At 38.9% G+C, this 15,106-nt stretch overlaps 1 protein-coding gene across 1 annotated transcript in view; it reads left to right on the top strand.

The window, feature by feature from the left end:
- LOC308506672 (uncharacterized protein) overlaps nucleotides 1-9,246 on the top strand; it is an 87,758-nt gene extending 78,512 nt beyond the window's left edge. Inside the window, exon 4 of the mRNA XM_081070458.1 lies at nucleotides 8,643-9,246. Coding sequence (XP_080926584.1) covers nucleotides 8,643-8,797 — 155 coding nt within the window. The 3' untranslated portion in view covers nucleotides 8,798-9,246. The remainder of the gene's footprint in view (nucleotides 1-8,642) is intronic.
- Nucleotides 9,247-15,106: the final 5,860 nt, after the last annotated feature.

Raw genomic sequence — 15,106 nt, 5'->3', positions numbered from 1 at the left:
CCTGCTACTTAAAAGCTTGTGACTTTGGTGTACCTAGAATATTTGACAACCAGAGTAGATCATTATTTTTAACATCCTCTCCTTTATATAACTCCTCACCGAGAAGTTATTTTCGGTAATACTCATGTGATAATTGCTAAATTGTCGTTATTTTCTTGATTCTTTCATTTTAAACCAATTAACAATTTTTAAAAGTAAATTTCAAAACTAAAGGTATTCGAATTCAGCCAAATACTTAATGAATGATCTAAAATTTGCATTTACTAAATAGAAAAATTACAACTCACAGTTGACAGTTTTATTACTTTAATTTTAAAGAAAAACAAAAACTCCAAATTATTCATATAGAATGATAGCATTAGAGTGACTCAAGTTCTTTGTCTTTATAGTCATATGCTATCATTGTTTATTTTAAATTTAGTATTTAAACACAGGGATATGTAGTACAACGGGTTCAAAATATGAATTGCACTCAAAGTGAGGTCAAATAATTTCAAACCATCACACAAACATTCTCTAAACAAATAGGGGCAGAATCTGTAACTCTTGGTCTCAGAATTAACTTTTATATAGAACCCAGTATTTATTAAAGGGAAAGTAATCTTTAAAATGTGCTAATTTCAAGGCATACACTATATTGTTAAAATTCAGTAATACCCAGAACAATTGCCTAAAACTTGGACCAACAAAAGATTTTTTTCAGGAAGGGGTATTTTATCACTGACATTATAATTGCTGCCATATAATGATTTACACACACACACACACACACACACACACACACGTTTATAAGAGTATATATTCATAGTAGCCAAAAAGTGAAAGCAGCCCAAGTGTCCACAGATGGATGAATATATAAACAAAATGTGATATATACGTACAATGGAATATTATTCAGTCTTTAAAACAAAAGGAAATTCTGACATGCTAAAACATGCATACACCTTAACGACATTATGCAAAGTGAAACAAGCTAGTCACAAACGGACACACACTGTGTGGTTCCACTTACATGAGGTACTTAGAATAGTCAAATTCAGTAAGACACAGAATAGCATGGTGCTTGTCAGGGACTGGGGGTGGGGGGGAAGAGGAATGAGGAGTTATTGTTCAATGGGTTCAAATTTTCAATTTGGCAAGATGAGAAGAGTTTTGGAGCTGGATGGTGGTGGTGGTTGCACAACATTGTGAACGTACGTAATGTCACTGAGCTGTACACTTAAAAGTGGTTAAGATAATACATTTGTTATGTATGTTGTACCACAAATTTCTAAAATTCTAAAAAAAAAAAACCCAAGGTAGTCTGAGTTTTACTCAGTTTTATTTTTATATTTAAGTTCTTTGCAGACAGTGCACCTTCCTATTGCCTGAACTCAGGGCAGCCACACCACACCCACCCCTCGGTGTTCTCCTGGACTTGGGGAGTCTCAGTTTTCTTATTTGCAAGATGAAGATAATTTCTTTAAGGAGTTGTTGAAAGAATTAAATAACTGCCCTTGGCATGTAGTAAACATTCGGCAGTGCTATTGTTATATTCATATTTAAATGATTTTTAGGTGCCATGACATCAATTAAGCCAGGGAAATGAGAGAATAATGTTGGCAGAACTAGAAACTGGCAACATAATTGGGTCCTTTTTTAGGAGCGAATTCTGGCAGTATATAACAAAGTGCAGTGTGCAGCTTTGACCTACAATTTCACTTTGTGCACATGAGTTCCGGTGAGGGTCCAAGCCCATCCCACTGCTTCTACTGTCCACCAACCCCAAGCGAGCATTCTGCCCATCCTTGAAATTAATAAGAGCCAGCTTAGCAGATTTAAGGTGCTCCCTTTGGCTAAACAGCACCTAAAGGGTAAACTGAGGCCCCACCCTCAGCAAATTATCAGCATCTTCTTAATCTGTTTTCATCTCCCATAGCAATGTTTGGCAAATTAGAAAAGAACATGGAGCTATATCAACAATGTTTAGCTATCATTAGGGCTTCCTCTCTTGTAAAGTTATAATGATAATTTTTAGAATACTTTTCTGTATTGAATTTATTAATTTTCACAGGCAGCATCTGCTTCTGCAGCATGAAGGAAGTTGTACTTGTTCCTGCAGAAACAGGATATCATTGACCACATCTGACATGACAACACAGGGAGGAAACTTGGTGCCTTTGCTAAGTGTGTGAGACCAGCTGCAGTGACAAGAGTTAAACAAAAATAGTAGGGGAGGATAGAAATCCAGTGTAACATACAGAGCATACACCACACAAAATATTTACTGCTGTGTTTTCAGTTCCAAAACTAGGGACTAGAAACTTAATATACTTTTGATTTTTGTTTTTATTAATTATGAGAAACAAATTTTACCCATCCCAGCATATTAGGCAAGTTATTTCAAACATAAGTTTTATTACAAATGACAACTACTGATTGGGATTGTAAGAACCAATAGCAGTCATGTCACCAGATTTAAGCCGGAAAATTATTTTTTTCTGAAGAGTGAATAGAAAAAAATACTGAGCCCTATTTTTCAAAGGAGGTAAAGACAAGTGATATAAAGAAAATTACTTCAGTCTTATCTGACATACCATAAACAAGTATGCACAGTGAGTCTAGGCAGAAGTTTTTAAATTGAAGGACATTTTAAAAGGCAACCATTTGAATGACAAAAAGAGTTTTAGTACCACCACAAACTACCACCACCACCACCACCACCACCACCACCACCACCACCACCACCACCTTCTTGTTTCCTGAATCCTGGTGTAGGTGTACAAGGGGACATTTTGAAGTGTAACACAAGTTTGAAGAAATGGGGATCATATAACTTTAAGTAGGTATAGGATTCTTACTAACAAGAGAAAGGAAGGAAGGAGGAAAGTAAATAAGGGGCAGAGAGAGAGAGAGAGAGGGAGAGAGAGACCTAAAATGTCTTTTCAATTCTTGTTATTCAAATTGTGGTCCTAGAACTACAGTGTCAGCATCACCTGGGAACTTGATAGAAACGCAGACTCTCAGCTTCACCCCACCCCCCACTTATGAAATCATAATCTGCATTTTCAAAAGAGCCTCCAGATGATTTGTAGTGTATCAGAGGAAGCAGTACTGTGTTCCAGAACCATGCCAAGGCTAGATGGTGGCAGGGCCTCAGCCATACTCTCCTTCACACTCGGAACTGGTGCCTCAGCTGAAGAAAGCAGAGACATCCCAGGCTAGATGGCAGGTCAGGAGGCACGGAGGGTACCAGAGCTAAGGGAGGGCACAGGCACAGTTCCGGGCCAGGACAGATGGTGTCTGTGGCGACACAGAAGCCACACTGGGAGGCACAAAGCCGGACTGAGGCCTGTGCCAGGGATGTGGCTGGAAACCAATCCCAAGTGCCTCTGCTCCGAGGACTCTGTGTGATTAGAAATCACCTCTGGAAGCAAAGGGCTGAGTGACACATTCCCTGTGTGTCTGGCTATCAAGGAAACCATTTTGTTGTGAATTCTGTCCCTCTCACGCAGAAGGGCTTCAGAACTGAGGTTACTCTTGAAAGTGTCAAGTAAAAATTTTTATATTTAAACAGAGCCAGTGGACAAAGGAAGCTTTGCTGAGGTAATAGAGGTTTTAGGAAGGAGTGTATTAGAGGACTCTTGACTACTTGGGAAGGAGATTGTCACTGAGGAATAAGTGACTCATTATCAAAGATGGAGACATTGCTATCTACTCTGAGGGACACGTCTACCAACAAACCTCAAACTCATGAAAGCCCATTAGTGCATGCCTTCTCCAGCAGCTCCATATAAAGGAGATGCCAATAAGAACAAACAACTGAGCACTCCCTTCCTCTTGACAAACAGGATGTCATTCTACTGATAATCAGTTTAGACACATAAAAAGGGAAGTACTTTATAGAGATCAGAGAATTGAATGATAGTTCAGCAGGTTAATTCTCAATCCAGGAATTTTGACGTAGCCAAATAAATAAACTGAAGTTCTGTTGAGCAAGGAAAGATGTCAATACAAACTGAAACCATTTGTTCTACAGAAAATAGACCCTCCCTTCCCTTTTCTGGAGGTTCTTGGAGCCTCTTACCGTGAGAACACAGGCCCAGCACCATGTGGTCAAGAATCTTCTGAGCAGTGAGAGTTCAGCTCCGTGGTTAGAGTAACCAAACCTGAATGGGGTATCCTTTGTTTACAAGGGCAGATTTCTCTTTACAGTTAGGGAAACAAAAAACAAAAAACTGATTTTAAGTAAGAATGTTATGCAGAAGATAGAGTGGCGAAGACCTTAGAGAAAGATCCCTTCCAATAACCAAAGTACACTCCTAGTTCTTGGAACCTGCTGCTCCCTTCATATTTGTCATTAAAAAGCTTTTTTGTCCTTGTCTAGACAAGTGCTATAGGCTGTATAAACAGTGAATTGCTGCATAAAAGCCTCTATTCATCCAGAATGAAAATGTGTCAGTGTGCAGTCTTTTAAGATTCAAGAGGGGCCTTTGTGCAGAGAAATAGCTATTTACAGCTACTTTGGTTTTACATTAATATTTAATTATTAACATTACAAAATTGAAAACCTAATTTCCTTCCTCTTTAAGTGCAATTTACAAGTCATGTTATTTTAGTTAGTATTGTAAAAAAAATATAAATCATTTTTACTAGTCTTTTATTAATATTTGATGAAGTCAAGCTAAATTATTTTTAATAATCATTCCCATGTATGAACTTAGTTAATTCCCCAAGTTATTTAGTCACTTCCTTAAATATTTTATCTACATTCGCAAATTTCATATATTTACTGTTCTCTTTTAAGATTTCAAATACTTGACAGGGCAAACAAAACAATCCTTACAAGCAAAAAATTCCGTAAGCTAAGAAATGTTACACACACACACACACACACACACACAGTGAATCTCAAGTTATCCTAAAAACATAAGAACTATTCATAAAATTAACCAATTAACCAAATTCTTAATGCCCATTTATTTAAAATTATAAGTCTGAAACCAATAATGTGGGCAAAGCTGAAAGCACATGGGTAATCTGTCAAATTCTCTTAAGCATTACAATTTAATAGATGACCCCGATGATTACTTATTTGTATCCTTTACACGAAAGTATTGTTTGCGGGTTTGGTTAATTTTATTCTCTCTAAGTTGAATTCTAAACTCCATGGGGCTGGAAGGACATTTAGCTGGAGAGCCATGGCGTTGCAGTGCCCCTTTAGTTGAGCTGATTGTGCTGACCATGAGACCTTGACGCTATTGCTTACTAACCAGTGATTCCAGGCAGGGACACAGCCCTGAAGATGCATGCTTGCGAAGGGAAGAGCTGTGACAGGGAATTCTTATGCTTGTTCCCTGGGTTTGTTTTACCTTTATTTTTTTTCACCTTTTTCCTTTTTTCATGATTATAGCTTGGTTTTGGTAGATGGAATTCTACAAACCACCTTTCACCCTCCCCTGATTAACCCTGGCTGAATTAAACTAATCCAATTATTGCATGATTGGCTCTGAATTCTATTTAGATCTTTTTCAGACAACAGTTCTTCAGCCCTATAAATGTCATCTCTTAGATCATGAATTTCTGTCTGGCTCTGTGGCTACAAATCTAAAGTCATACTCGTGGAAAACTGTGACACTAATCATTAGTATACTCTAACTAGAATCTCTAAATCCATGCAAACAGACTATTAGAAAGGTTAAGAGTACTGACCTACACCATTTCCTAACCATACACGTATGACCTTCAGCTGTGTCACAAAATGGATTGATGAAGTGTGTGTGTGTTCAAAAATCCCTATACATATACATGATATACAAAATTGGGACTATACTGAAAATATTTTTAAATTGCACTTTTATCAATGGTCCTATTTTTTCCTGTAATTAAATTTTCTTCAAAAATGTAATGACTGCTGGGAGTTCTACTTCTGGAATGGAGGAAGAATTTGCTCCATGGACCCACTCCCCAGCAAAACAACCACATCTTGTGAACATTATAAAACAAATCATCATTTAATGTCTTTGGAAACTGGCCTAATTTCCAAACATACAGCAAATGAAGAAACACTTATTCAAGAAATCTAAATATCCATTAAGAACAGCAAGTTTGTGGCACTTGAGCCATAACTCATTTCCTCCTTCCCCACTCTCAGCTCAGCGTAATGGCAGTTCCAATCTAGGTGGGTGTGGCCAAAAGGTAGGGCCAACCCTACCCTCAGCTCATAGTCAAGGGATTGCGTATCTCTCTGGGAGAGTCGGGCCCACTAGCATTTCTCATCTCCTCAGCTACAAGTTGCAGAGGCTAAATCCTTGGTGAGTGTGGCTGAGGGTGGAGGCTCCCTTCCTCCATCCAGCCTCCTCACATGTGGTGGAAGCTCTCCCCCAGGCATGGCAGGCCAAGAACACGGGGACCCCAATTGACTTCACTTGAGGATATCCCCTCCCCCCATGCCTTACTCATAAATCAGGTGTGGCACTCTGAAAAAAATGGGCCCCTGTCTCTACCCTCAGCTCATGAGCAGGGTCTGAGAGATTTTGCCCAGGAGGCAGCTAATCCTTACAAAAAGAGAGCTCTGAAGTACTGTCCAAAGGAACTGACTTTATTTGAAACAGAGAGAGGAGAAATTCAAGCCTAAGGATGCTCTTGAAAACAAGAGATAATTTTAGTAAGCAATTAGTAGAAATCTGGTAGTTTGATGAGAGCAAGGAGCTAAATTTGGCCAGCCTAGTTTACCAGAGAAAACCAGAGGAAATAACGCTATGAACTCGTAGGTTTCAGAAAATAAAAAACCTCAAAGATTGGTCTCAAAAACTACCCCTGCAAAGGAACTTTACTGTGATTTGGTCAGACTTTATTGTAATTTGCTCCATTTGGTCAATATGGAGCAAATTGTGCTCAAGCCACTGCTGAACACAGTAAGGCAGTCAGCCAGCAATTAATGGAGTCTAACAGCTGGGTGTGACACCAACCAAGGCAGATGGTGCAAAGGCGAGATCAAGGGAAGAGACTGTCAAAGAATGCCATGCTAAACCCAGGGTGACTGTGCACATGCCCATGGGCATGCCCTCTGAGGGGCAACATCAGAGACTTTACACTGTGGGGAAATAGACTTGATCAGTATAGTCCAGCCAAGTTACAAAACAAACAAATAAGCAAACAACAAAACCAAGCCCCAAGGGTGAGGGACGACAGTATTCAGTGTTGTTACAATGTATTACCTAAAATGTCCAGTTTTCAACAAAAAATTATGAGACATGTAAAAAACAAACACCAAAAGTATGACCCATAAATGGAGGGGTTGGGGGAGGAAACAAACCATGTACAGAAACTGTACTCTATGAGAGTACCCAGATGTAGGATTTAACAGATCAAAGCATCCATTATAAATATGTTCAAAGAACTAAAGGAAACCTTACTTAAAGAAATAAATTGAGGTAGGATGATAGCATTTGATTAAAGAGAAAGACATTATTTAAAAAAAAAACAGAACCATATCAAAATTCTGGAGTTGAAAAAAACAATAATTGCAATGAAAATTTCATTAAGGGGCTCAATAGTATATTTGAACTGGCGGAGCTTAGAATCAGTAGAGTTGAAGATATATCAATATAGGTCATAAAGCCCAAAGAACAGAGAAAACAAAATGAAGCAAAACAAACAGAGCCTCAGAGAACTGTGGAATACAATTAAGCACACCAACATATGTGTAATGGGAGTATCAGAAGGAAAGGAGTATCAGCAGAGAATATATTCAAAGAAACATTTGAAAACTTCCTAAAGTTGATGTTAATATTAATCTACACATCCAAGAAGGTCAAAGAACTCTAAGTACAATAAAAATAGAGACATTCACATTTAGAAATACAGTAAAAATGAATTATACTTTAAATGGGTGAATGCTATGGTATGTGAAATATATCTCAATAAAGCTGTTATAAAAAATTTAATGACTGCAGTAACTTACAATGACTACAAGATAATTTCTTAAATGGATTTGATAATCTGTGACAACTTTAACCATTACTCTCTTTTGAACAATGATGCTGTTTTTAATTTTAAATGTAACAAATAATGTTATAATAAGCGTCCTATACATAAGTTGCATCATCTCTGATATTTCCTCAGGATAAATATTTGCACAGATAAAAATCTGAAAAGGAAATATTTTACAATATTAATAATTCTTCTCTCTGAGTATGGGAAATATACGAGGTGTGATCAAAACTATGGTGAATGTTTAAATAAAAAAATTTATTAGAGAAAAAGACACCTTTACATTAAACCCCCTCACTTCAAACACACTTACTCCATCATTCTTGCCACTTTCTGAAGCAGTTCTGGAAGTCCTCTTCCATGAGTATCTTTAGTTGCCCTGTCTGGGCTGCCTCAATGTCCTGAATTGATTCAAAACGTTTACCTTTCATGGTGGTTTTAACTTTGAGGAAGAGCCAGAAATCGCACGGTGCCAGATCCAGTGAATAAGGTGGATGAGGACACACCATCATGTTTTAATTTGACAGAAATTGTCGTACCAGAAGTAATGTGTGACATGGAGCATTGTCATGAAGGAGGATGAAACCATTTGCCCCTTTCATGTTAATGCATTGTTCATGATCCATGATTTACGGCACACTTTAAAGCATACCTCCTCTCAACCGTAGCTCACACCAGACTGACTGCAACGAACAAGTTGAAACTTGTCCCACAGTTACTAAGTTTTGACATGCCACTTCCTGTATTGAAGATTCCTGAATTTCCATTGGATGACACTCGGCAGCAGAATTCACTGTATTTTTTTATCACACCTCATAGGTGAGTTTTATTCGACTTTTCTCCATTCTCTATACTGTGTTACTTTTATAATCAGAAAAAAATTAAAATGATAGCATTTATATTATTTACATTTATATGAACTTAGAAAGAATGAAGTAGTTGAATATAATACATACATAGAAATAAATGATGCGTCGTACTAAGAAATGTTTAGATCTTCCATTATTGACATGAACAAGGAATCTACCTTACTCCAGAGACCATTCAAGAATATAGAGACTGCAAATAAGAAAGGAATCCATGATGACTAAGTTCCTGCTATGTACTAGCACTATGCATGTGAATGCCTGATAAAAAGGCCCATATCTAGCGGGACCCTTTTATTTCAGTAATTTATAATTGAGATGTTTAAAGAAGAATAAGAAACAAAGATGTATGTAGAACCATTTCAAATGACTTGTGGTTAAATTATATTAAATAATATATTGCTTGAAGTGTTGGACTATACCTGATGATTCTTTGTATCTCTCATAGCACATAGTAGGTACTCAATCATAGTCGTTGATTTTTTTCTAGTGCTCCGTAGGATATAGGCTCAGAATCTTCTATTAGCGTAAGATGATACTGCACTTTCATGAAGAGACTTTAATACCAGAAATTCATTATAACTACATTTAGATAAATATACAAAGGGTGACAAAAAATGTATACACATTTTAAGAAAGAAAAAACTGTGTTAAAATTGTAATAATATAATATGTACTGATAACAAAGATGAATACAATTCATGTGTATACATTTTTTGACACCCCTGGTATTATTTAATGACCCCATTACATGTTAGCCTCTGGTAACAAAATAAATTGCCACACATTCCAGAGAGTACTTTATCAGCATATAAGCACTCCTGTAAATGTTTCTCTAGATTTTTGCTTGGACCTCTGATCCTTCTAGAAGCAGCAGAGGTATGTGTGGTTAGGGACCCATTTGCAGAAAGATCGATTGCCCAGGCAGCATCAGAAGGGCAGCTGTCTGGGAGAGGCCCTACTAACTCAGGGTAAGGAGAAAGCTGGAACAGCATTAAGATTAGAGAAATGGTTTAGGCCAACCAAGCTGCCCTGGAGGCAGCTGTCAGCCCTAGGACTTAAGAGACATCCCGGAAGAGAGAAGCATTGAGGTCTTCTCATTTGCTGGATGGGAACTATGGATCAAGAGGACTTACAGATAAATTGTTAGTTTGACCTTGCTTCGGATCCACAGGCTGGTGAGTTCTAGAAATATGACAAATGTGATCAATGTTAAACCTCTTGGCCTGTCATACAAGGCGCTTTAAACTGGCTCCCAACTTCCTTACCAATCCTATCTCCCAGCGCTCACCAGCCTTGGTCGTGATATTTCTCACTGAGGTGCCGTCTAGTGTGGTCATAAAGAACACACAGTGTGGGGCTGCACTGCCTGGGTCTGAATCCCTGCTCCGTCACTTCCTCGCTGAGGGACGTTGGGCCAGTTGCTAACCCTCTTTTATGCTTCGGTTTTCTCAAATGTGTAATGAGGAACATGAGAACTCCTGTAGCTTAACATGAGGTTTAGATGAGGTTACTAGTTTAGTGCCAGTAACAGCCAGCCATTGCTATTCTCCCTAACAGTTCTTTCACATCTCCACGCTTTTTTAACTTCTTCACTCTGTCTAGAATTCATTCCACGTTGCTCCCTCCCCTCTATTTCCCTTCTGATAGCCAACTGCCAATCAGCCTGAAATGTCAACCAAAGACTTGCCTCTCCCAAACCCTCCTCCATTCTACCAAAGTATTCACTTTTCCTCTGGACCTCCAACTATTTACTCATTACTTTTGCCCTCATTGCATAAAAAAGAATAACTGTAGTACAGATGTGATGGGGTATGAGCACTCAGAAAAGGGGCTTGAAGAGCTTCTATCAACATATTCCCAGGAACACACACTGTGCTTAAACTGTGAATGTAAAACAACTAAAGATGGAGAAAATCAGAGTTTTCTCCAATTTGGCATAAAAGTCCTGATTACTTCCTCCGTAAAGACATTTCCAATGCCTTCTTCTCTCCATGGAGAACAAGAAACAGAAACTTAAATTTCATCTTTGAATCTAGGAAACATCTGTAACCCCAAACCACATTATACCAGTGGGGAAATCAGATGGAGGAATGATAAATGACAGCAGAACACAAGGTCAAATCTAAGTGCCTGCAGAGGTAAGTACCAGGCCAGAAGTAAGCCAGTTTGATTCACTCGATCTCCATATGGCTCAGAAACTGGAGACACCAGCATCTTGAAAGGCAAGGTTGAGTGAGTGTTAATAGTAGGAAGATTATTGGAAAGTCTGTAAAAGGAAAAATTGAGTCCTCGCATCTTCATTCCCAACTCTCTCAGCCTGGTGACCATCCTTCTGGAGAAATGTGAACCGGAGAGGATACTGACAAAGAGAATGGTGAAGGGAGTGCAAGAGTTAAAACAGAATTTTAAGCAGAAGTCTGCATATTAAAGCTCAAGAATCCTGCCAGCTCTCCTTTGAACACTCTAAACATAAGCATCCGGGTTTATACCTTCCAGTAGGAGACTGAAAGATTCTTCCCCGAAGAAACTGACCAGACACACCAGAGAAAAGCCCGTTAGCTATTGATATATGGGGTCCATAGTGAGAAAGCAGGCTGGCCATACCCCTACACCGGGGTTTTTTAACTTAAGCACTGTTGACATTTTGGACCAGATAATTCTTTGTTGGGGTTGGGGAGGGCAGGGAGAGCTCTCTACCTGGTTTGCAGTTGGCCATCTTCTTGCTGTGTCCTCATAGGGAGGACAGCCTGGAGAGAGGAAGCGAGTTCTCTCAAGCCTCTTCTTCTGAAGGCACTAATCCCATCGTTTGGGCTCCACCCTCATGACCTAATTACCTCCCAAAGGCCCCATTTTCAAATATCATCACATTGGAGTTTAGAGTTTCAACATATGAATTTTGAAGTGACAGATTCAGTTCATAGCATCTGACCTCTGTCTTTTTTTTAAAGATTTTTATTAAAATATAGGTAACATACAATATTATATTAGTTTCAGGTTACACAATAGTTATTCAACATTTATATACCTAAAGAAGTGGTCACGATGGTAAGTCCAGCAACCATCTGACACCGTACTATACTATCACAATACTCATATCATTGACTATATTCCCCATGCTGTATATTACATCCCCATAACTTATTTATTTTATACCTGGAAATTTGAACCTCTTATTCTCCTCCACCTTTTCCCCCCCATTTTTAATTTTTCAATTACAAGTCACATTCATCATTATTGTTTATTAATTTCAGGTGTACAGCATAGTGTTTAGACATTTATATAATTTAAGAAGTGATTCCCCCGATGAATCTAGTACCCACCTGGCACTTTACATAGTTATTACCATATTATTGACTATATTCCCTATGCTTTACTTTATATCCACATGACTATTCTGTAACTACCAATCTGTGCTTCTTAATCCCTTCATCTTTTTTGCCCTGCCCCCCAACTCCCTTCCAATCTATCACCCAAACAAATCTAGTACCCATCTGACACCATACATAGTTATTACAATATTATTGACTATATTCCTTATACTATATGCTATATCCTCATGACTACTGTGTAACAACCAATTTGAATTTCTTAATCCCTTCCTCTTTTGCACCCACCTCCAAACCCCTCCCTATCTGGCAACCACCAAAATGTGTTTGTTTCTGTTTTGTTTGTTTGTTTATTTTGTCCTTTAGATTCCACATATAAGTGAAATCACATTGCATCTGTGTTTCTCTGTCTGATATATTCCACTCGACACAATATACTCCAGGTCCATCCCTGCCACTGCAGATGACAAGAACCCATTCTCTTCTATGGCCGAGCAATACTCCATTGTATATATATACTACCTCCTCTTTATCTATTTATTCATCAATGGACACCAAAGCTGCCTCCACATCTTGGCCATTGTAAACAATGCTGCAATGAACATATGGATACACATGTCTCTTGAAGTAGTGTTTTGGGTTTCTTCAGATAAACACCCAGAAGTGGGGTTACTGGATCCTTCTTTGTCTCTTGTTATAGCCTTTGTTTTAAAAGGCTATTTTGTCTGGTATAGGTGTTGCTACTCCAGCTATTTTTTTTCATTTCCATTTTCATGAAATATCTTTTTCCCCACCCCTTTATGTTCAGTCTGTGTGTGTCTTTTGTAGGCACACAAGAGACTACAAATGAGTCTCTTGTAGGCAGCATATGAAAGGTTCTTGTTTTCGTATCTATTTAGCCACCTTATGTTTTGATTTTAATCCATTTTTATTTAAAGTAATTGTTGATAGATATGTAGTTATTGACATTTTATTCATATTTTTTATCTTTCTTTGTGTGTGTCTTAATGAAGTCCCTCTAAGATTCCTTATAACACTAGTTTGGTGGTGATGAACTCTAGCTTTTTCTTGTCTGGGAAGCTCTTTATCTCTCCTTTGATTTTAAATAATACACTTGCTGTGTAATCTTGAATTTTAGGTCCTGATTTTCACCACTTTGAATATTTCATGACAATCCCTTCTATCCTGCAAAGTTTCTGTTGAGAAATCAGCTGATAGTTTTATGGGAGTTTCCTTATAGGTAACTAACTGCTTTTCTCTTGCTGCTTTTAAGATTATCTTTTTGTCTTTAAGCTCTGGCATTTTAATTATGATGTGTCTTGGTGTTGGCCTCTTTGAGTTCATCATGTTTGGGACTCTGTGCTTCCTGGGATTGTATGTCTATTTCCTTCACTAGGTTAGAGAATTTTCATTATTTCTTCAAATAGGTTTTCAATTCCTTGTTCTCTCTTTTCTCCTTCTGGTACCCCTATGATGTGAATGTCGGTATACTTGATTTGTCCCAGAGGCCCCTTAAACTGTCCTCATGTTTTTGGACTTTTTTTTTTTTTCCGCTATTCTGTTTTGGTGTTTTCTACTACCTTGTCTTCTAAACTGCTGATTGGATTCTCTGCTTCATCTAATCTACTGTTAATTTCCTCTAATGTATTCTTCATTTCAATTATTGTAGTCTTTATTTCTGACTAGTTCTTTTTTTATGTTTTCTATCTTTATTTTTATGTTCCCTATCTCTTTGTTGAAGCTCTTCCTGAGGTCATTGAGCATCCTTATAACCAGTGTTTTGAACTCTGTATCTGGTAGATTGCTTGTCTCCATTTTGTTTAGTTCTTTTTCTGGAACTTTGTTCTGTTCTTTTATTTGGGACATGTTTCTTTGCCTCCCCATTTTGGCTGCCTCCCTGTATTTGTTTCTCTGTATGAGGTAGGACTGCTGTGTCTCCTGGTCTTAGTAGAGTGGCCTCATGTAGTAAGTGTTTTGTGGGGCCCAGTGGTGCAGTCTCCTTGCTCACCTGAGCTAGGTGCTCCAGGTAAGTCTCTTGTGTCAGTTGTGTGTGCCCTTCTGTTGTAGTTCAGCCTTGGTTGCACTTGGCACATTGTCAGTGAGAGGGATTGACCATCAAGCTGATTGACTGTGAGGACTGGCCATTACAGTGGAGAAGTTGTTGTTCTGGGTCTGATCCTACAGAGCAGGGTTAGCTTTAGCAGGACTCTGGTGCCTGCCCAGTCTGCCCTTTGGGTGTGTTGTCCTTGGAGGTGGCCAGGTGATGCTCTGTCTTGGTCCAAAGATGACCAATGAGTGTGCCAGCTCTGGGGTCTCCTGAGAGACACCCTGCCACAGGCCAAGTTCAGCTGCAGCCAGTACCCTGCCCAGGGCCATCTGGGGTGAGCCACAAAGCTATCTGCAGGTGGTTGCCACCCACCCTGAGAGATGCATTGAGAGGCCAAGTCACAAACCGAGGCTGGCTACCACTAGCGCTGAGCTTGGGGCTGCTTAGCAAGAGGTAGGAACACACCAAAGCCAAATGCTACTTGTTTGGGTTTTGTGACCCTTTGAAAATTTTAGGAAAGTCTGCAGCATGAGCCAAGACAGGCCATTTGTATGGAAAAAGCACTAGAAGCAGCTTTGGTGTGCCTGAAAGTTAGGTGTGGCAGGGTCTCAAGGACTCATCAGAGCATGGTGAATGAATGGTGTTACCTAGCTGATTGAGACTCAGATATGGAGGCTGCCTGAATCTGCATGCTGACAGTGGGGAGTGCTCAGCAAAGAAAAAAATGACACCTGCCAGCTCCTCTGTCCAGGAGAAAGCTGCCCCTTCAGCCCTTGCCGTGAAGTGAGACTATTTAGTTCCTCTCTGTAGGTCCCAGGTGCCTTTTGAGCTGCTGCCCCAGCACTGGAGATTAGAGCAAGTGAGTCCATTAACAAGTAAGTTCATGCACA

This window comes from Rhinolophus hipposideros, assembly GCF_964194185.1.
Source record: "Rhinolophus hipposideros genome assembly, chromosome: 13".
Lineage (NCBI taxonomy): Eukaryota > Metazoa > Chordata > Mammalia > Chiroptera > Rhinolophidae > Rhinolophus > Rhinolophus hipposideros.
The sequence above is the reverse complement of the archived record's forward strand: the minus strand, read 5'-3'. Positions and strand labels throughout refer to the sequence as shown.